The 22284-nt window shown below is 42.8% G+C and overlaps 1 protein-coding gene across 2 annotated transcripts in view; it reads right to left on the reverse strand.

The window, feature by feature from the left end:
* Positions 1-1120: 1120 nt before the first annotated feature.
* LOC129364614 (uncharacterized) overlaps positions 1121-22284 on the reverse strand; it is a 70112-nt gene continuing 48948 nt past the window's right edge. The window contains exons 4-9 of one of the 2 annotated variants that reach the window (XM_055037373.1): positions 18734-18852; positions 13906-13995; positions 8747-8888; positions 8521-8654; positions 7381-7583; positions 1121-4562 (exon numbers count right to left, since the gene is read on the reverse strand). In XM_055037373.1, the coding sequence (XP_054893348.1) occupies positions 3449-4562; positions 7381-7583; positions 8521-8654; positions 8747-8888; positions 13906-13995; positions 18734-18852 (1802 nt within the window). In that variant the 3' untranslated portion in view covers positions 1121-3448. The remainder of the gene's footprint in view (positions 4563-7380; positions 7584-8520; positions 8655-8746; positions 8889-13905; positions 13996-18733; positions 18853-22284) is intronic. The other variant, XM_055037374.1, reaches the window with a different exon arrangement.

The raw sequence follows: 22284 nt of genomic DNA on the forward strand, positions 1-22284 counted from the left end.
TTTATGGAGATGCTGATTTCGTATGCAGGACTTGGCACTCTTTGGTGAACACACACACACACACACACACCCAGACACACCTACCAATACCCAGTTTATTGACCTTTTTATCACCGCATTTGATTGGCCAGAACACTGGCCTGATCCAAGCTGCAGAAAAATCTATGGAAATATGTCAGAGTTATAATCCTCGAGTCAGTTTATTTATTTTGCCCTTTGTGCTTTTGGATTTTGTTCACTTTGATTAATGTTAATTTCTCTGGGTCCCAGTTCAGCTTTCTGTTTATCATTGACTTTCCCTGAGCCTGCTAGTCTTCTCCCCTTCACAGCAGCTACCTGATTCTTCCTGCCTGCATTCTGCCTCATCATGGGTATTAAGTAAAATTGTCGTTTAAGAGCTATACATCATTCTATAATGTTCTTCCCTCATCAAAAACATGACATGTTGATTTCTAAAATTCTTGAGCCATTCAGGAGTGCCCAAACTCTGGGCTCTCACGAAGCTCCGCCTATTTCCACAAAGATCCTCCTTGGAGCTTAAGTCCAAGGCCGAGCTTCCGTCTCACGAAGTGTGGCTCCCCCACGCAGGTCCTACAGACTAGCCAGCAGCAATTAGCAAACACCGGGTGGAACTGAGCTATAAAATCAGTAAAACGCTGGCAAAAATGGTGTTAAATGTGCGATGACTTCCTGAAGGTGGAATGTCGGAAACAGAAGGTGCTTCGTGAAGAGACAGAGGACTATTTCAAATTGTGAAGTCAAATTTCTTTATGTTCGGTATATAGCACATTTTCATAGTTACTGAAGGTAACATAGTTGATTGATTGTGCTATAAAATGGCAATGTGTGTCTGGGAAATACATAATACCACCCTTTTAAAACATCTGTACTGTCACTGGTTTTGATAACTTTTTGCTGCCTTTATGCCAGTCATGCCTCAAGTGATTTTCAGACAAAAATTCAACACCCAGACTCTTTATATGTAAAGAAAATCTTTAATATTTAAGTCCCATTTGCAAAAACACATAAAACATTGGAAGACACTGCAGATATATATATATATATATATATATATATATATATATATATATATATATATATATAAATTCAATGAGTGCTACCTTGCAGCTACCTCCTCCATGAGATAAGCCTCTTTTTTGACAATTATCAAAAAGATATCAAGAAAAAAGCATTTTGTTTCTTTACGTTAGTAAAACAGGGAGAGCCTTCAAATTTATACTTTTTTTTTTTAATCATACACTTACCATTTACAAATAAATACAAATCATGAAACATTTATTGACATGAGCAGGCATAAGCACACACACACACACCCACCCACACCACACACACACACACACACACACACACACACACACACACAAAAAGAAACAGGACAAATCCACAACAGTGACACCGTGTGCGGTTGTGCGTGACGACTCAAACACGTGTCTGGGTAGGCTGAACTTCAACTGAACTATTTCCCAGTAGTGCAACTCAGAAGCTACGACGGTAACTTCACAGAACTGAGACTCAGATTGGATTAGTCTTGAATGACTTTGTGCAACAATAACAACAACAAAAATAATAATAATAATAATAAAAAAATACTGACGTGAACACAAAAGCCAGACGCATTTAGACAGAGTAGACAAGGAAAGCTAACATTTCTCCCAATGACAATATGTCAAATCAGCAGTGAGATGTGAGCTGGTAAAATGAAAATAAAACATATAATCATCTTGATGCACTTTTAATGTGCTGGATAAACTAGGCGATGGAAATCCGTCACGTTTGTCCTGACCGGCTGCTTCGGGCAGACCGGTGCAGAAAACGTACCGATGCGCTTGCATCGTATTTGTGTTTCAAGCACACAGAGACTGATTTCACTCCCTTCATTTCTTACAAAATGAGCTCAGCGGCGTGGAGCAAAAGCGGCGCGACGCATCCAACCGCGCCCTGCTGACGGAAACACACCACAGAGACGTGGGCGAGGCTCTGTGCTCTTCTACTTGCCGGGTCCAACCCAACAAGCATTGTTGAATGAGATGCGAAACGTTCTTTGGCCTTACTGCTACTTGAACATGTTTTGGTGATTACCTGCACATGGACTGTGCTCTGCTGGTATAGTTTGCAAAATAATCTCAAAATAAAGTAGTCTGTAGTGCTATATTTAATAAACTTTATGCCAAAGTGTTGGAATATAATGGTTTCTAAAAAATAAAATAAAATAAATAAAAGTACAAAAATCTGGTCCATCAACACACAAAACTTTTGTCGTTTGGCGGATTTTAAATGAGATCAATAAGCAATAAAAACAAGCAAAGGTGATTGGATTTCACATGATTTGAGTGAATTATCTTGAACAATGACATCTTTTCATTTTTGTTTTATTACCATGGGTAAATTCATTTACATAAATTTACCTACATGTAAATTCTGACATGTAGGTAAGAATTTTCTTGATTTATGATCACATAGCACCTTGCAGGTATTTATGCTCAGTGGACGTTTTAGCATTTTTTAGCATTCATGCATGACTTCTCACACCTCAGCGACAAATCTATGTAGCTTTTCCAGATGTTACCGCACAGAAAAAAAAAATTAGATAGCAGTGAATCTTTTTTAAGTTTGTGGTTGATCATTTTTAAATCTGCTCGGGGTATTAATACCTTTAATGCATATCTGCTGCTGGAAAAAAAAAAAACTAAAATAAATTGATATGCCATAATTTATACACATAGATGGAAAATGTTGAGTACGAAGAGAAACATGAGGGCACAAATTGGTGAGATTGTCTCAGTGAAAAGCCAAATGTTATCTTATCTGGCGTTCTATTGCATAAGAAAAGCCTTTTGAGTTTGTTTGTTTTTTTGTCCCATCTAAAATTTGTTTTAAATTCCTTGAAAGCGACTGCATTACGTGACACATCAAAATAATATTTTAAAAAATGACTTCTTCAAAGTGCATCATACTAAGCATCGATTTAAATGAAAGTGTCAGCGCATGTAAGTTTTCTCCTGTGTACAAAGTTTAGAAAAATAAAACAGATCCTTGCAAAATCCAGGTGTAACAATACAAAAACTTAATTATTTTTTTTGGACATTTTGCTCACTCTCACTAAATCCAAAAGTGCAAAAAACCAAAATCTGTACCTTTTTTTCTTTTTTTTTTTAAAGTAACATCTTCTGAAAGTCAAATTGTTGATTGTCAAAACATTGATTTTTGAACCTGAGACCTTTTCGTTAAGCTTGAGAAAAATGTTTGACATCATTGTAGCCGCGGTAACCCTTCCTTCGTAATGCTAGCACACGTGTACGTGAAACGCTGAAGGGGAGAACAAGTTAATACGTACTGATTTGTTTGTGCCTGTGTGTAATTGTGCGTGTGACGGGGGTTGTGTGTGGGCAGATATCTGCTGATGCGTTCACGCGCGGCTGTCGTCCTCTCACTGCATGTAAAGGTAGGGACTGGACTTGTGGTGGCCCGTGCTCATCACGCACGGCATGACGTTCCTCGAGCCGCCCACCATGGACTGGTTCATGTCATGGCCGTTCTCAGACCAGGGCGGGGAGTCCATCGGCTCCCGTTTGATCGAATGGATCAAGCCGTGACCTTTGAACTCGTAGGCGCCGTGCTTGTTGTAGTCCAGGTGCATGTACGCCTTTTGAGGGTAGACGTTTGGCTCCATGAGGCTGACCGGCTGGTTGCCGCACAGCGAGTCAGAGTGAGAGAGTCTCTGAGGACTGAATTGGTTGGCGTTGCCGTTACTGACCAAGTCTTTGTCGCACTTCAACAGACGAGCGCCGCTGTTCACTGCGTAGCCCTGGTAGGCGGCGTTGTTGTATGTGGGGCTGATTCCTGCTTTCCCTCGTTGGCACGGGGAGTACTGCGGGTCGTAGAAGTCCGTTTCTGATTTAAGCTGCAGACCGGTGCTTGGGTCATACGCCCCGTTCCCGTAGTGACGGTCGATGGTGGCCTGGTTGCGGCAGGCCCAGGTTTGACCGTACGTCTCGCATCCGTTCTCCGAGTCGGAGTCGTGCTCTATCTTGATGGGCGGCATCTCGGACATCATGTGGCCTTCGTAGCACTCCCCAAAGTCGTTTTCGCTCTTCACCAGGTCTACGCAGTAGGCGTCCGCGTCCGACGACCCGTACAGCTTCGACACGTACACATCAGCGGCCCTGCTGCCGTGGCAGCTCGGCGACAGGCGGTAGGGCTTCCCGTACTGGCCAGTCCTGTTCAAGCGGTTGGATGGGATGTAGCCGACTCCCTGGGTGGCTCTGACAGGCCCCACCCGCTGCCGCATGGGCCACCCTCTGCCCAGGCCCGCGGCCGCGACTTTGTGGTCCACCACGGAGGACTTACAGAAGTTGAGAGGTTCCTCTTGGCCATAGAAGCCGTCGGAGCTGGACTTGAGGTTGTCTTTGCAAAGAGGGGACCAGAGGGTGTGGTGACTTCGCTGTGTAGTGCCCGGATGGGGACAAGTGAAGAGAAGAGGGTCTGTCATGTCACCCATTCCTCCACCGATGGAAGGCCTCCTTAGGTGCTCCCCGTGTTCACTATGGAGAAAAAGACAGAGGCCACATTTATTCACAAGTTCTCCTTCCCGGATACCAGCCAACATGTAAATTCAGTATGAAATGTTGTTCTTTCTTTCTTGAAGCAGTAATTTGACATCTAATTAGCAAACTGATATAGTAAAAGGCGTCACGGTACGGATAGGCTCTCAGGAGCGTATTGTGAAAAAAAAAAATCACAATTACTTTTGACCCCAGTTTTATCTTGCTCTCAACTACACTGCCTCTTGAGCTTTTACGTCATGCTAAAAGTGACTCAGCACATTTCACACACACACATGACAGGGAGGAACCTGCGGGGCCTTCAGGGCGAGAACTGTAACATTATTAGTTTTATTGATCCAAGAAGGCTTTTTGAATTTGAAAGGAAATGGTGTTCACCAAGCTACAGGGTGGAGATTTTTCTGGTAGATTTAAAATGATGTATTCAGGGGAAAAACCTGCGTTGTACATTTTGAGATTGTTCTATGATGACTTTGAAAGCTTTGAGATTTTTTGCTTCCCGCAAGAGTTTTGAAGGAAGTGTTTTATCAATGTACAGATATTTCCGTTGGATGTCTAACAATAAATATGTTTTACTACTTTATCCCCAAGAGCGCAGCCGTGTTACCATCTGTCTCTAGCATTGCAAAAATGGAGCAAAACATGTGAATAAAAACAGCCGTTGATGTCAAAAATGTGATCAACACCTGGTTGAGTTTGGTGAAATGTAATTGACTTTCATCACCTTTGTGTGACAAATGGGCTAAAAAGTTTTCAATTGAGTTTCTGGGCTGAATAAACTTTAAAAAGCAACACAAAACATATCTGATTGAAGGGTTTTGTGAGAGATATGTTTTGTGGTTCCATTATTGGCTATTAAAGAACAAAGCACATATTATGCACACAGCTTGACAATCCTTTTAATGAAGAACAGCCAGAGCTCACTTTCAAAAACCTCAATTTCAAATAACCCAGTGGAGTCGACAGATAGTTTGGCTGGTGTTGCTTCAGAAATATCGCCGCTCTATTCGTGTGACTACGTTGGGATTGCCCTGTTTTCTTCCTTTCTACTTAGAGATGAGTCAAAAAATAAATATCTCGCCTTGATTCACTGCAGTGGTCATGAGAATAATTCCGCATGTGACTCATGTTTTCTGGGATGTGCCCCATGTGAGGAAGTAACAACAGCGTTTACACGCACAACCTGAAGATCTCTAGGTCGGCTGGCAGCGCGCAGCAAACAAACACAGTGGGAGTGGAGTTTCCAGCGCAGGGCGCCAGTCTGCCGATATCTGCGTTTCCAGTCACCACGTAAAAGCGCAAATTCGAAGTGCAAAAATAAATTCGCTTAAAGAAAATGCAGCACTTCTCAAAAAAATCGGTTAAACATTTTGGGGGCTTTTTGGCCGTATCAAAATGTGATCAACAACCGGATGTTGCTTCTGGTGGAAATTACAAACAAGGCAACAGGAAGTAGCAGGAGGATGACGGCACAGCGTGTTTTTAAATGAATCATCGTGTGAACAAACTTCATGTGTGATTTTAATAGCGTTTCCTATGTATTTTGAAATTTTGTTTTTTTTTTCAACACTAGCAGGTGACTGCTGGAGCGGATAGCCTGACTAACTGCTATTATCAGATCGAAAGACAGTGACTAAAAAGGTGTTATATTCTGGACTGTTTTTCTAAATTTATTGTTTCTTTTTTTTTTCCTCCAGTTTTTGTCTCATAATCAAAATAATAATAAATAAATTTGGACAATGTTCCAACTGTAATAATCAGCGCGCTATATCGCGTATAAACATTTGTTGCTTTCTATTTTTAACCCCTTAATTGGCGTTATCTCATCCATGGCACAAATCTAGCTTGTTTGAGTACTCTGCCTTTTTTGCCGCCAGTGAAGGGGTTAATGAATTAAATTAGATGATTTGTTTTCTTTTTTCGTCGACATACTATAAAGCGGCTTTGGTTTAACTTCATTTTAACTTATAATAACACTGTGATCTCAAACAGATGCACATCTGTCCAACAGTGCCAAGCTCTATGTCAAAGATCTTAAAATAGCATTTAATTTTTTTTCAGAAGACACATGGACAGTGCCACATGGCGAAGCCGTTCCCACATTTGTTGATGTGCCATTTGAGTTTCTCTTTTCTTTTCTTTCTCCTTTTTAAAGCCCCGCCTGCCACCCATAAATCACAAACACTTGCGTGAAATGACATATACTGTTTTTTTTTGTGCCTTTGTTAAAACATGAATCACTTCAGTGGTACCTATTTGACTTCATAAAATAAAGTAAGTACCCCGGTGAAGAAAGCTCATAGGTCTCAACTAGAGTTTGCCAAAAGCAGCGTGGGAGACTCCGTGTTGAACATGGATGAAAGTCCTTTGGTCTGATGAAAGACCAAAACTGAGTATTCTGGCCATCAAAACACACCATCTTCTCTGTGGAGTACGGTGGTGGCACCATCATGGTGTGGGGACACTTTTTTTAAGAGGTATGGATTAAAGATGCAAACCTGAAATCAAACTACATTCATGTGTTTTAGGCTTAAAATTAAAGCTAATATCTGCTTTTTGTGGAGTTTGTGCTTTTCGTATTTTGCAAATATATATATTTCTTGCTTCCTCGTTGTACAAATGCGTATTTTAAGTGACTTGCTTCTCTAATTTCAGTCCAATTTGTACCTGAATTTGCCATGGCTTAAACACTTTGACAGCTGTTTGAATCAGGACCATTTGATTTTTCAGCCGTTTAAAAGTTTCAGATTCTTCTAATCATTCAAAGTGAGTAGCCCTGTAGTGTCATTTCTCTTACCCATGCTCCATCGGAGAGATAATCCCTCCACCTTTGTTCTTCCCCCGCATTAAAATATTTTTCACTTTCATCTCGGTGATGGAGGGCAGTAAGAGGGGCACGGCGATGCAGAACAGACCCAGCTGGGCAGGAACCAGCGTCCCAGAGGGCGACTTCTTCTTCTGGCCGTGGAGGAACTTTAACCGACCCTGAAACTGCATCGTCTGAAATGAAACAGAAACAAACAATAACTGACTCAGATTAAATATATGTTCACGTATCTGCGCACATTTCATATGTGGCTCAATGTTAGCTCTTGGTGAATGTTATTTTATTAAAAATTTTTTTTGGTACACCATGTGGCACAATCGAAATTCAATCTTGCATCAAATGACTCAGCAACAAAGTGCTGGTATTTTTATGTGCTAATCTTGATGAGAGCTGCAGGCTGCAGGAGTGGGCACAGTTCAGTTGATGTTTTATCAGCCTACGCTAAACCATGTCACAATTCAAAATGACAAAAGTAGATGATTACACTGCGATATTTTTCAAAAAACACAGTGGAAGACTCAACAACTGCATTCACGGCTCTGTAAATTGAGCTATGTTGCCCTGAAGTTGCTAATGCGTCTAGCATGCAGGCTAAAATGGGCAGATCAGCTAATTCACCATCTTCATTTAGCTTGTCAGCAACAAATATTTGTCACTTTAAATTTGCTTTGCAACACAACTGAAAAAGCTAATTATATTACAGTTGTTTGTTTGTGTCATATTTGTAACTTTTTTTGAGCAGGGACTAGGTAAAGTTCAGTAAAGTAGTAGATGACGGCCGTGTGGAGCTTCTGGTTTGGCAGAACATGGCAACCAGACAAGACATTGTATCTGTCATTTTGCTAACTCCAACAAGGATTGTTCAAACTTATGCTCATTTTATTCCCCTACTCTTGACCGTGATTATTTCCCTCTGCGGCTCTCGAGACCGTCACAAGCAGTGGTGTAAAGTGTGGCCTAAACTCGATTAATGCTAGAGAAATAACCGTAAAAGCTGAAATTGTGCAATAAAATTGGTCGTACGAAGGCATTCATTTCAATTTTCGATTAGCTTGTGTCTTCTGTTTTTGGTCCACGTGGAGTTTGCTTTGGCCGGTTCAGAGCACTCACCAAAAATCCAGACGTGCTGTCCAAGAGACAGCGGACTCTGGCTATGAAACATCTGTTGAGAAAGCAGGAGAGCTCTGGGGGGATTTCCCCCGCTTCCGGAGAGTTGAACATGCTGCTCACCACAAAGTCTTCACCTGTAATACCATGGTGAAAGAATGTGGATATGAGAAGCAATTTATGTGGTGGGGGGCCGGGGGGACCAAACAAAGTCGTGAGCAGTACGCACTTGTTCCCGCTGCTAACTGGCTATCTGGCCCAGACATCGCCTGATGTTGTGGGGGACACATGGCCCAGTGGAGCTGGCGTCTGAACTCCTGACGGTCGTCTATGTGGATGTAGTCGAAGACGTTTTGGTGCATCACGTCAGTCTGTGGGGACAAGTTTCAGTCAGACAGAGGGTTTCACTAATACATATGCCTTGCTTTAGAGAAAGTAAGTCTTTTCTAGTCATTTCATTTCAGAAAAGTTTTAGTGTTGAGTGATAAAGAATGAAACACTTTTTATTGGTGATCTGTAGCCTCTTTAAGATCCAACCAAGCCCTCCACTCCCCCCCATAAAAACCTATTATGGATTGCTTTGTCCAGTTGCGCCATTTCAAGATAATGCGTCCAGACCCTTTTAGCTTTCAGCTCAATTAGCACGTTAGCAGAACAAAAGGGGTGTGGCTTAAAGCACACAGCATTCATCCAATCAGAGGGATTTCCAGAAATCCGACTAAGCTCTGAGTGACCAACCTCTTGGTGGACGCTTAAATGCATTTAGTGTTTCAATCAGAAGACAAGCCTGGAAGTTTTTCTCGTCCTGTTATTATCTGCTTCAGATTTTGCCAGTCGATATACATTTCCTATATCAAGTGGAAGATCATCTCTGTTCTGCTCGTACTTTGTGCAACATTGGCACGCCTCGCTCGTTCTGCGGTGACGTTCACAGCGGTTGTGAGTTTATCATAAACTGCCAAGATGGATCGGGGGTTTGATATTGATTGGCAGATTCAAGCCTCCCGTCATTTTAGTCTTTCAGTTGACATGCAGAACACGCATTGATCACAAGTATATAAAAGGTCTGAACGGGTCTAAATGTGAATTTGAAAAGGGTTGAAATGTGACGGCTGAACAGAAACAGAAGCTCTTGTGTGGTCTACTGTGGTAGGTATTTATAAATTGTGGTCCAAATAAGGATGTGAGGTAATTGATCGGACCATGCAGGTTTGCTTGCATCCAATGAAGGGGATGTTGTGGTTCAGTAATGATAGAACTGTGTCAGAGTACACAGTGCAACTCAGTTTGTTGTTTAAGGAGCAAAAGACTCCTTAAACTCATCACCCATGAGGTGTTGATGCTAATTTTTTTTTTTTTTTTTGCGTGGTCGTTCATGCTACTAATTAAACTTCTGAGTGACAGTTTATGACCTCAAAACAAAATGCATGAGTTGGTGTCGCAAGGACCGCTGTCTATGGATTCATTTTAAAGTTATTCAGAGCCGACAGCATTGTCATAAGAAGGAAGCTAATAAAAAGAAATTACAACTAATAACGGCCGTTAGTGGAGCATTGACTACAACTTCTGCAAGGAAGTCTGTTTGGACACGCAGTCAGAGCGAAGAGTGGTGGGACTTTGACGTCAGTGACACAGACGTCTTTCTTAAGTTCGTGATCATAATTTTTTTTTGTTTACATTCAGATTCATCCCGTCTGGCTTTTGCAGAATTATGATGCATGCCTCGCGACAGCGACATAAAAGCCGGACAAGACGGGGCGCGACCATTCATTCCGCAGACGCTTTGGAAACTATCGGATGCATGAAATCGGAAGTAGTGCCATATGTGGAAGTGGCAGAGATCAGATTCATTTTGCAGGGCGCTGAAAAGATCGGAATCGGACCGTTCAGACTGTGGTGAAAAAAGTTGCATATGGATCCCAGCCATTAATCCATTTATTTTCTGCACACCCTCGTCCCCAGTGGGGTCAGCAGGGGTGCCTCTCTCCAGCGAAGGTTTCGGGCGAGAGGTGGGGTGCACCCTGGACAGGCCGCCAGTCTGTTGTGCTACATGGATCTCAAATGGTCATAAAAAAGTGGATTTGACTCAAATTTAGCTGATTTGTAGCTCTAGCCAAAGTCATAGGGCTGCACCCAAAAGAGGGTGTGTTAGCACGTAGGTGGAAGAAGGTGGTCAGGGTGGATACGTCATGTGGGTATCCAGGAGTGACATCAGAACCATAATGGGAGAAAAAGGCAAGTGGCATAGGTAGTGAGATACTTTGGACAGTACGATGCTGGAAAACCTTTGGTCCTGCTATTCACGTTTATGTTGCCATGCTCCACATTTCCTAAGCACTGTTGCAGACCATGTGAGGTATAATCTGATGGCTGTGGGCTCTTCCAGCAGCATAATGACTTCCACCGCAAAGGAGAAATGGTTGAGGAATTGTTTGAGGAGCACAACAAGCGGAACGTAAAAAATATGCTGATCTTGGTGCCACACACCACAGCACAACCTTAGGCGGCTAACGGAGTCCGTGCCTCAACATGTCTGGGGAACCAACACACTAATAGGCAGATTGTCGTAACGTTATGCCAGATCAATATACATCCCTGTAAACACACACAGAGCGAGACACACAAGTCAGGAGGATTTAGTCAGTGCAGCAAACAGCCGAAGGGCAGCTGCACGAGCAGAGAGGGCAGCTGTGTTTGTCAAACATTGCGTGACACCGGCTCCCGAGCAGCGGTCCGGCTAAGCCAGCCCTCCCCATCCCTGTCCGCTCTCACACACACACACATGCACACACCCACACATACACAGCCCGAGCCGTGGCTCCATCCCACTTTCATCAGGCCTCTCCCCTCTCTCTTTTCCAGCAATAACTTTTGCTTTCTGTCATTCCCTGACAGATTCCTCGCAGTAACGTTCAACCTTCTCCTCTTCCCTTCTCTCCCTCGACCCCCACCCTCGCTCAAGAATTTCCATGGCGGTGGCACGCGAGGGTTTTTGATCGCCTGCCTCTGAAAACACAATCTGTTCCCACCGTCTTCGCAAAGCACTTGGCCCCGCGGACTGCGGTTCCCTACTGGCGTTGGGGCGCACAGACGGATCGAGTGACTATTGTTTTTGTGTCTCGTAAAGAAACATGCAGAGAGGGAAAGAAAGAGGGGGGAAAAAAAGAAGAAGGGGAGAGTAAGTGATGTTTAAACTGACCTTCAAAGGCTAACTGCTCCAGTGACAAATTGGATCAAAGACCAGTGAATGTTTTCTGCCTCTCTCTGGGGCTTTTGTTGTGGTGCCACTCAGTGGAGCCTTCTCTTTTCTTTGTTTTTTCTGTGGTATATTAATAAGTGTCCTCTCACTACAGTTATGGGCCCAAACTGGTGCAATGTGTTTGTTTGAGGCCTTGCCAAGGAAAGTATGTTGCATATGTGTGTTTGGGGTGGTGGGAGTGTCTCATTTTCAAGTCCTAAATGTGGGGAAATAGAACCTTTTGATCACCAACAAATACTCATGAATGTGGTTAGCGTGCTGGGATGTTACGGCTCTCTGTCATGTCCTTGCGTGTCAACACCTTGTCTCTTTCTCTTCAACACGCATTTTTGCAAAATACCCATGTGGAACGGCTACATTGGGCGGGTGAACTGTCACACCACAGCGACCGCAACACCAAAACAAAGAGCCGCTTGTACGTGGCAGGAGTTTGACAATTTAATTTGTATTTTAATGTTCAATCCATCTGCAAGGCACACAGGTGACAGTATGTCCCGTCAGCCGTCACGGTTTGTAAAGGTTCAAAGCAGAAATCTTTGGAAATAATCAAATTGTTTTATCTAAAACGAGACCAGCAATTATTCCTTCTGCTACTAACGTGTTATAATGCGACATGGGATATTACAGTTTTGTAATGTCAGCTGCAGCATTTGCCATTGTTTACATTAAACACACAGACTTTAGCAAAATGTACATTAAACACCTGCAAAATTTAAAAGCGTGTTTTTGAGAGAAATAATATGTTTCATTCTGCTTCCAATGGAGTAATGAAATAAATAAATAAATATAAATAATCAGTTGGGCGAACGGTGAACTGCTGTGTGAAAACTGGAACAACTCTGAAGATTTGATGCTTTAATTCTCTTGAAACTACAATATCATCACCTCAATAAATTAGTGGCATAATTATTTTTTTTTTCTCCAAAAGTTGATATATATATATATATATACAGTATATATACAGTATATATATACATAAAGACTTATTCCATTATTTTAAGAAGGTGGCAATATTGAGATCATTTTAGTTTTGTCGCACAAGCTGCGTCTGGCAGTGGAATCCGAACTCTAATTCAAGAACTACAGAATGGTTAAAATGATTTTGTCCTGAAATGTGTGTGAAAACAATGCAGCGTTGTCCTTTATGGGAGCACTTTACATTTAGCGCTACTGTTCGGACAGCTTGGCGCCTCCGCAAGATGGAAAATTTGGATAACCAAATAGCATAATGCAACAACCAAATGATAAAACTGTTGATAAGAACCTGTGTGAAAAGATATTCAGAGTATCCAGTCAGAATCCAGTTCGTTTCTGACCCATTAGTCCTGGCATAACTACATAGATAATTCTGAACTATCCTTTTTCACAATTTAACCCTGAGTAGAAAAACTCAATTATTATTGGCTCAAAGAATCATACCAAGTAATAAAATGAGACTTCCAAAATTTAGTGTCAGTTTATTTCACGCTGTTTTCTCAAAGGTTGTCGTTCCATAATGAACCCTGCACAAATTCACACAGACTAGCGACTGCCTGCGGACAAAAGAGAGATTTCAACACCGAAAAGAGATTTATTTATTGTTTCAGACGATAGTGGTGGTGTTAGCATGACGGAACAGGATAGCTAGTGTCAATATCATTTAAAATGGATGTCGGGGCGCTGACCCCAGAAAGGGAGAATGTTAAATTGTCGGTTGATTCCTGCGCAGACATCCAGAGTGTGTGTTAGGCTGGTACATAATGACGGTGAAAACACCCCAGAATATTTCTACATGATCGACTCATTTGTTTTATCAAAAATCGAGTTCAGTCTGTATTTTTTTTTTTACATTTTTTGATTGGAAAACTCTCTGTTACCTCAACGTTCCCCCCCCCGTATTCCCATTAACACATAATCCCAAGCCAATGGGAGTTCTTTCCATTATTAGCATTGAGCACTTGATGCACTTAATCCTTTCCCACACACCTGGCAGCTTCGTTATTTTGAATATGGATTTGTTTAATCTCAAGTTCCTCAACCTACGTGTGACGAAAGCCTCGGCCACTGTTGTGAATGTGAACATCTGCTCTAATTGGAAGCATAGGACTTATGCAGTAAGTGTATTTAAAATATGAAGACTTTCAACTCACCTGATGGAAACCCAAGTAGTCCACAATGGTCGAGGAAGCATAAAAAACCATGCCATCGCTGCTCACCACCAAGGCAAAGCCTGTGAGAGACTGCACGCACACACACACACACACACACACACACACACACACACACACAAAGAAATTGTAATTCATGCAGTAAGTAAACATAAGAGCAATAAGTACATTTATTTCTCTCAGCTGTCTTAGTTTAGCTCGACAGACTGAGCATAAAAGGCTGATCGTGTAACATGTGGAACTAAAGTACAAAAATGTGTCTTTGAAGCAAGATGCTAAATGTGGCACAAATTCATTTGACAAACCTTTTCTTCTCATGAATGTATGAAAGTCTTCATAAGAGTCAGTAAAAATGGAACAAATCTATGGAGCTCCAGATGTGCACATAATAAATGACAGATAATTAAACATGCTGGCCATAATGGAAAACAAATCTGCAATCGTTTAGATATGTCAATAATAATATTAATAATCCTTTGTAGTTCTTAGAATGAAGGGACAATGTTCATTTTACTCAACCATATACTTATAAAGAGTAAAATCAGAGAAGTGGCTTCTTAATTTTATATAATTTTATATATAAATATGATTTTTAGCAATAGTGAAAATTCATCACAGAAGGTCAGGTTGAAGAGTAGGCAAAAGAAACCCATGTTATTTCTTAAGTTGTTTTTCTTTGGGGAAAATAAAGCCATTTCTATTGACATCTAGACGTGCCGTACTAGTGAAGTGATTATCAGACACAAAGCCTCTCACCTCAAAACTAAAGTGACCATTTTGGCCTTTTGAAACAAATAAATAAATGTGAGCAAGTCTCCAAAAGCAAAGCACGTTTCTTGTCTGCTCCTGTTGAAAGTTCATCGTTGTTTGGTTTGTTTGTGCAGCCAGATGAAAGCCGATCAAATAGGAGCGCTGCATATAAACAACGCGGCGGCTTCGGTAGATGTGCCCAGACGGGCGGATGGAGAGGGAAGCGAAAGGTACGAGGAAAAACCCAAACAGACGAGGGGGGAAGAAGTTACAGGAAGGATATGTGGAAGGGGTCCTCTCATCTGTGCGGCTTGGGTTGCGTGACAACAGCAGGACTGGCTGACTTGCGTGACTGCTGCTGCCAGAGTCTGTCACCTCTGCTTTACAGCGAGAATATTCAGGATCTATGTGTGTGTGCTTCTGTGTATGTGTGTGTATGTGAGGTATTTTACATGAAGTACATCCTCATGGTCACTAAATTCACACTCACTCCCACAGCTTCCTCCCCCTTTCACAAACACCTCAAAGTGATCTGATAACCGTCCACAGGGGACGCCGTTCCACTGCACACGCTCCTTCACAACTCGGCCTGTAAACTCACTGAACCGATCGCTCTCCTTTCGCGCCGCAGAGCTCGTGATGCATTGACAGGCGACCTGTGAAAGCCGTAACCTAGAAACATGTCCGGACGACGGCATCGCAATTAAAGAAGATCGTCTCCGGAATGAGCGCGACGACAGAGAGGAGCCGGGTGGGGGAGGGGGGTTGGGAGGATGGGAGATAGGTGCTCGGTTGCGTTGATGCAGACGATGTTTGACAAGTTCAACTGCTGGCACATGTCCCCCCGCTGACCCCAAACACACACACACGCACACACACACACATGCTGCTCTGGCAGCCGCTCAAAACACACGACTGCAAACATTTTTGGAAGAAAGAATAAATACTGAATGCAGCTCAACATATTTAAGATTCCTAATTTCAAGGGATTTGGAGCGTAATGTCATCCAGAACCAGACCGCCAGAGCCAGGTTTAATAAGTGTGCATGGAAACAGTGACTTTAACCATGATCTGATGTGCCTGCGCTGGAAATGTAAACAATTCTGGAGTCTGTGGGATCAAAACCGTATCTCGGCAGGTGAAAACGCCCCGATATTTCAATCAGAATAACCTTTTAAATGATTAAAACGACGAGTCTTTCTGCCGACGCTCATCTCCACGATTGTTCATTCAAACAATAGACGTGAGCGTGTGTTGTATATACAGAGGAAAGCCATGTTGTTTTCATGAAGTCCTACAGGGCCAAAAAGAGGTCAGCTTTTTTTCATGTCGGTCGCATGCAAGTTTATGGACTCAGTGGTGCACTTTTTTCCCATGTGTCCTCCAAGTCACTGAAATCCTGCAATAAATGCAGCAATAAAACCCTGAAGGACTCTGGCAGCTTTATTTTTCTGGAGCAAACAGGGTCTTTTAACCTGAAAGGGCGTTTTTAGGCAATAAAAGCTAATATTTTCTCTACCGATTACATCAATTAGTGTTACAAAAAGGGAACGACTGGCAAACCTATCACAGACGAGCGCAGCACAGGCGTCGTTCACGCGCTTGAGCAGATCGCATGGAGTTTACTGGTTTGAGGGACACAGAATGGCATTTGCATCGTGTTTTACATAAAACACAAACGCAAGAACGACTAAATACGTTCCACTTGTCCGCAGTTATGTGAAAACTGCAGAGCTGCGGAAGTAAGGAAAATAAACCCAAAAACTATTGTACTAACGCTGGCAACGCTCCACAGAATGCTGTTTTAATATGTCTTTCTCATCATTTCTTGGATTCTGAGGCTTTTGGGTCATTCAGACACCTGTTGCCGTCCCACGGCTCAAAATATCTGCAACTACAAACAGCTGCCAAGAGAATCTAAAACCTTTAACTTCCAACATCTTAAAAGTTGTGGCGCCATGTGGAGAAAAATGTCCAGTTCTCCCTCGCGTTTGCTTTGTCTCCCACGTCATGGAGCAAACGGCAAGCAGGACCGTTTATGGTTTCCTTTCTGCAGAGACTTTCTTCTTGCCCGTTTTCTATAAAAGCCATCTTCGTACTGGTTGTTCCGTCATACAGACCTAGGATTTTATCGCAATATTTTGTGGTACTATTGTGCTTAAAAATAAAAACAATAATAAAATAATGACTTCCTTTGTGAAGTAGCTTTATGGCATGCCATTCGTACAGCTGCAGACATTCCTGTTTGAAATAAGCTTCTTCAGGATGTCATTTACCTCGAAGAAGCCTGATTTGTATCACTAAACTGAACACAGTAACTGCAATTGATCATATTTATCTATATTTGTTGACACTCTTGTACAAATACAGAAAGTGAGTTGAGTGCAGGAGTTAATCGGACTCCGCTCTGCGGTTCCAACAAGTGACAAAATGGAGCCAGTTCATGTTAAGGAAAAGCAAAAAATAAGAAGAAAAAAAAAAGGGAAAAAGCTACGTTTGCTTAAACAGCGGACGAAAATCTAAATGAGTAAAATCATCATTAAACAAAGAAGTTTGGTTTATTCTGAGAGTTAACCGATTGGGTTGGATCGACACAGTGGAACTGGATCAGATCGAACAAAATCTTTCACCTGGACCTCTTCTGCTCCCAAAGTTATCTCGGGCCTCTTGGCTGCTGCCGTTGGGTCGACTGCAGCTTTGCCTCACTCTTTCCTGCTTCAAGCGACAGGCGAAGCTCTTTGAGGTGTTTAGAGCTTGGAGTATTGTTTTATAACCTAACCCAGCTTTAAATGTCTCCACATTTGTCCGTCTGACCTGCCCCGCTGTGTTTCTTGGTCTTCACGACGCTGTTTGCTCGCTAATGTTCTCCAACAAACCTCGGCGGCCTTCCCATCTGGATTTAGACTGAGACTAAATTACACACAGGTGGCCTCTATTCACTAATCGAATGACTTTTCAAGGCAAATTTCAGATTTTTCCACTTCACGGTTTTGCACTATTTTTGTTAGCTTGTCACTTTGAAAAAAAAAAAAAGAACCCAAAAAGGATGAAAAAGTGGAAAGGATTTGAATGCTTTCTCTATGATGTACACTCACACCAGAATCAATGATAAATAAGAAACTTCACCACATTTTTGTTTTTCTGTAGAGTTTTCAAGTTCTGCAATAGATTGCCTAAAAGAAGGGGATGGGGGGTGTCTGATCTTGTTGTTTGTACTCCACTGCATAAAAACCCGGTCGGCAGTCATGCCATGAGGCTTCGGTCCAAGCTGAGTCACGCAACAGTAGATGGAACATCATTACGCTCAATCTAGTCTTTTGTTAGCCGTTCCTGTGAGGAACCTAACACATTAACAGCATCAGGGGACGGGGCGCTGAATCGCTGCCTGCTGGAAAATGACCAACGTCATAATTTGCAGCCTCACTGAGAGCCAGCGGGTCATAGAGAGTGTAATAATGATCTGATGTGTTTGCAGTTCCCATGCAGCGTGCTCCCGATCTGTTTCACCAGCAACAAGCGGGCGCAGTGCTTTGTCTACCAGCCTGTCCGTGTGTCTTCCCTTATGTGCTTTTGGCGTTAAAGTCCTGGCGTGTCCCATTGTGTCGTCAAACGCAATTTGCTTTGACCGTCAAGAGATCTCTCCTGCTCGCTTTCACGCTCCATGAGAACTTCAGGACTAGGAGATGCGCTCAAGCAAACTCTCTCGCTGGCTGCTTGTGAGCGTTCCCGCCGCCCTCCATCGGCTCCGCCGCAGCCGTGTCGCCCCGTGTGTCACGCAACGCCACGGCTCCACAAGGCAGGTCGCGCCATGGGGCAACTCTCTCAGACAAATCTTCTTACAGGCACGTGTGTGAACTGCAGGGCGAGTTCACAGACGGTGCCATCCACAGGGGGGGAAGGATAGAAAGTGCATCAGCGTGACATGACGGAGCACTTTGTCGCCCAAAACGAGCCAAACCGTGGTGTTTGTATGCCGAAAACACTTTCTGCTTAACCGATCAGAAGCAGACGTCACTCACACAGGACACACACACACAAACGGGTCATATGGTTTCTTACTTCCAGGAGGAGGCTGCTTTCATTGATGGTGGTGCCCAGAGGAAGGCTATCTTTCCTGGGTTCAGGGTTAGAGGATGCTGGGGTGGTGACGTGCTTCCTGGAGGGTTTGTCTTGACTCGCTGCAGAAAGAAAACACGTAAATACATCAGCACATGTGACGGAGGCTGAAATCAATTACTTCAAAAGAGACTCAACAATGAGATCATTGCTTTTGTCTTTTTTTTTCGGTCGTGTCCACGTCGGTCACGCAGGAGCAGATGTTTGGAGCCCTATGCTGGCCGAAACAAAAAAATTCAAAAAATGACTGCCATGTGGCAGAGTCATTACCCGTATCAGACTCTCTTTTGGACGCTAGTTACCACACCAGGCGAATGTGTTGGGTCAGTTTAAAAGCAGGGAAACAGTTTGAGAGTTTGTATAACTTTGCAGGGCACAAAAAAAAAGAAGAAAAAAAAGCACATCCAACAATCACAGAAAGTGTGGAGTAAACTGGGATGTCAGACTGATGTGTTCGTGCTACACAACCTGCAGAGCTAACCTCAGATCCTTAGTAGTTGAAGTAAATACTGTATGATTCAGCCTGGAAGGGATCATTAATAGTGGATCTTATCCAGTACAAACAAGACTTTTAAAATTTGAGCAATTCCTAGAGTGACTTCTTATAAATTTAAGACTATTTGGAAAATAAGAGGGGAACATTTGCCGATGTAAATTTACAGAACTAGAACCACAACCTGCTTCTGGCTACTTTTTCTACAAAATATCACAACACTCTCTCATTATCCCCAACCTCACTGATATTTTCTCTCTCAAAGGAAAGCCTGCACAATAAAGTGCCTTATGGAAGTCTTGATGCTCAATGATCTTCTTCGAATGTTACATCAAAGATCCATTGTCTGAAGTTAGAAAGAGCAAGCCGACCAAATACTTTGACTTGAAACGCTGGGCAAGGAGAGAGTTACTCTGAGAAGCCTGTGGTGGCGCTGCACCAAGAACAACTGAAATAAATGACATGAAAACCTCTGAAGAAGACACTGATCGCAACACAAAACATAAACACAAATGGAGTGTCGTCAGTTTTTAGCACTTGTAGGATTTCTCGCTTTTTTTGGTAAAAGAGGACAAGGTATTTCTCGTGCTAGCGCGAGACACGCACCTTCGTTTTGGTTGCATTTACCCATAATGCCTTGCGCTATAGTTTTGTGTCCGGCTTTTGGGAGCGGCCTACGATCCGCTTAGCATTCACTGTGAGCCACGGAAAAGTTTACATCAACCGAACTGGGACTTGTAGGCTGACCAGATTTGCTGTTTTGGTTTGCATCAGAGCTAAACTTTCTAGCAAATGAAATAGTTCTATTTAAGCGGGCTAAACAGGGCTGGTGTGTGTTCAGGTGAGAATGAGGTGAGTCTGAGGTATTTTCAAAGAAGAAAGCAACAATGTCAAGTCTCAAAGCTGGTAGAGACAAACTCTGAAAGCCTTACAGCTTCAAATGCAGCAAAATGTGTTTTTCTTGACTCAACGGGACTTAATACAAAACACATGCCAAGCTATGTCAAAGATTTTTCTTTCCTCTTTCATTTTCCTTCCATCTCACAGTTTTGTGCCGCTTTGCGTGGATCCGTCACATAAATTCCCAATTTGCGGTTGCTAACGTCGAACGATGTGATAACATTCAAGGAGTATGAAAGATTTTTGTGAGGCACCTGCTCTCTGGAGTTTGGTTTACTGAACTGTCACATGCTCTCCCATCAATGCGTGTTTAGAGGCATGTTTGCGTGTCTGTCCTGTGGCTGTCCGGTCGGTGGGGCATGCGACTCCCTCCGACAGATCCGCCTTTTGCTCCATCAGTCTTTGTAGCAAGCGCAGATTAGTCACGCAACTCACATCCACCCATACCTCCATCTGCATTATGAAAGCCATTATGATCGACACCACCCCCCCTAACATACAACCTCATCACAGCCTCAGTTCATCACCCTTGACCTCCGACTGTCCCGTCTTCATTCTATCCACTCTATCTTTGCTCAGCTTTGCATGAAGGGGGACCGACCGATTTTGGTGCAGATAGAGACTTGTGCATCCATACGTTTTGTTTGGACTCTTTTCTTAAAAAAAAAAAAAAAAGATTTTATTTTCTCCACCTCAAGTAATCGTTTCTTCCTTAAGCTGAAACGCAGCTCATGAAGCGCACTGACAGCCTGAAAGCCGGTGCTTGTGCTAATCACTTTGTCATCACCTCCACTAAGTGAGAACGCATACAAACACCTGTAGACAGCCGTCCCACAGAAAAATCCTTCTGTTCAATCACCAGAATATCGTCCAACCAGTGGAAACCATTGCGGAGGGGAAATGAGTCTAATGACCGTCTTTATTTCCCCCCCTTTCAACGCCTCATATATTTTTGTTTTCCCTCTTATGGCGGCTCTTGGAGAGGATGCTACGTCAGGAAAGACAAACACTGGGGATGATTAATTATCGGCACCGGCACTTTCCCTGCCAACAATGCGGGCTTTATTCCTCGCCCGCTAACGTCTTCGGCTTTGCTTTTCTTCGCCTGGAATTTTCTCCGTCTCTGGTCCGAAAAGGAAAACAGAGTGGGTAATGGTGAGGCGTTTATGGGCGCTGTGTGAGGACGGGGTGTTAGGTAAAAAAAAAAAAAAAAAGGAAAAAAGAGTGTACAGGGAGGTGGAAGCTGCCAAAAGGGTGAGGCTTGAAGTGTTTGGTTCCTTCGGTCGGCCAGAAACGTCTTTCCACCGAGGATACTGAATATCAATACCACCTCCCAATTATTAGGTTACTCTTTGACTTAATTTTTATGGCAATGCCGACAAAGGACCACTTAGACTTAGAGAGAACTTTGGGTGGGGAGTTATCAGGCATTTTGCTTGTTTGATCTCAATTAACAACTGGGTTGAAATATCTTCGTAGGTGTAAAGTGCCGTCAAAAGGTATTTTACCTTATTTTCGGGTTAGGATTATCTTTGAAACTAATTCAAATCAAATCTTAATATCAGACCAAGACTCTTCACCACACATTTTTGCCTTTGCGAATCCAATTATTGTCTAAAAACTACTTTTCGTTTCTTGGTGTCTGATTTTCACTACGGTTTCAGAACCTCCTGCTCTCTGCCGGCATGGACGAAGTCCTCCTGACGAGCTGTTTGCTCCCGAAACCTCCAGGGGGAGAGGTGAGCGCGGGCTGCAGTGCCAACAAAAGAGCAGAGAGCGCAGTGTGGTTGCGTTTGCCTGTTGTCAACATCCCCTCTTTTAAAGCCACTTCCTCCAGTAAAACCAAGACTAGCTGAAAAAGACAATAACGCAGAGAAATGCAGCCGGCAGAAAAAAACGAAGAGGCACTTAGATGATTTTATGACGCGGACTAAAGAGACAAAAGAGAGGGAAATCGTTTCTTCAAAATTGCTAACGTTAAAAGAAAGAGCTGTTGAGATCGGGTGCAAGTGATAGTATTGTTGTGATGTATAACAAAAGTCATAAAAGTTCTTGACTTTAAAATGGGATTTTCTTTTATCACCGTGACGTATTGCATTGT

This window comes from Poeciliopsis prolifica, unplaced genomic scaffold (genome assembly GCF_027474105.1).
Source record: "Poeciliopsis prolifica strain line A6 unplaced genomic scaffold, Auburn_PproV2 SCAFFOLD012, whole genome shotgun sequence".
NCBI classification, from domain to species: Eukaryota; Metazoa; Chordata; class Actinopteri; order Cyprinodontiformes; family Poeciliidae; genus Poeciliopsis; species Poeciliopsis prolifica.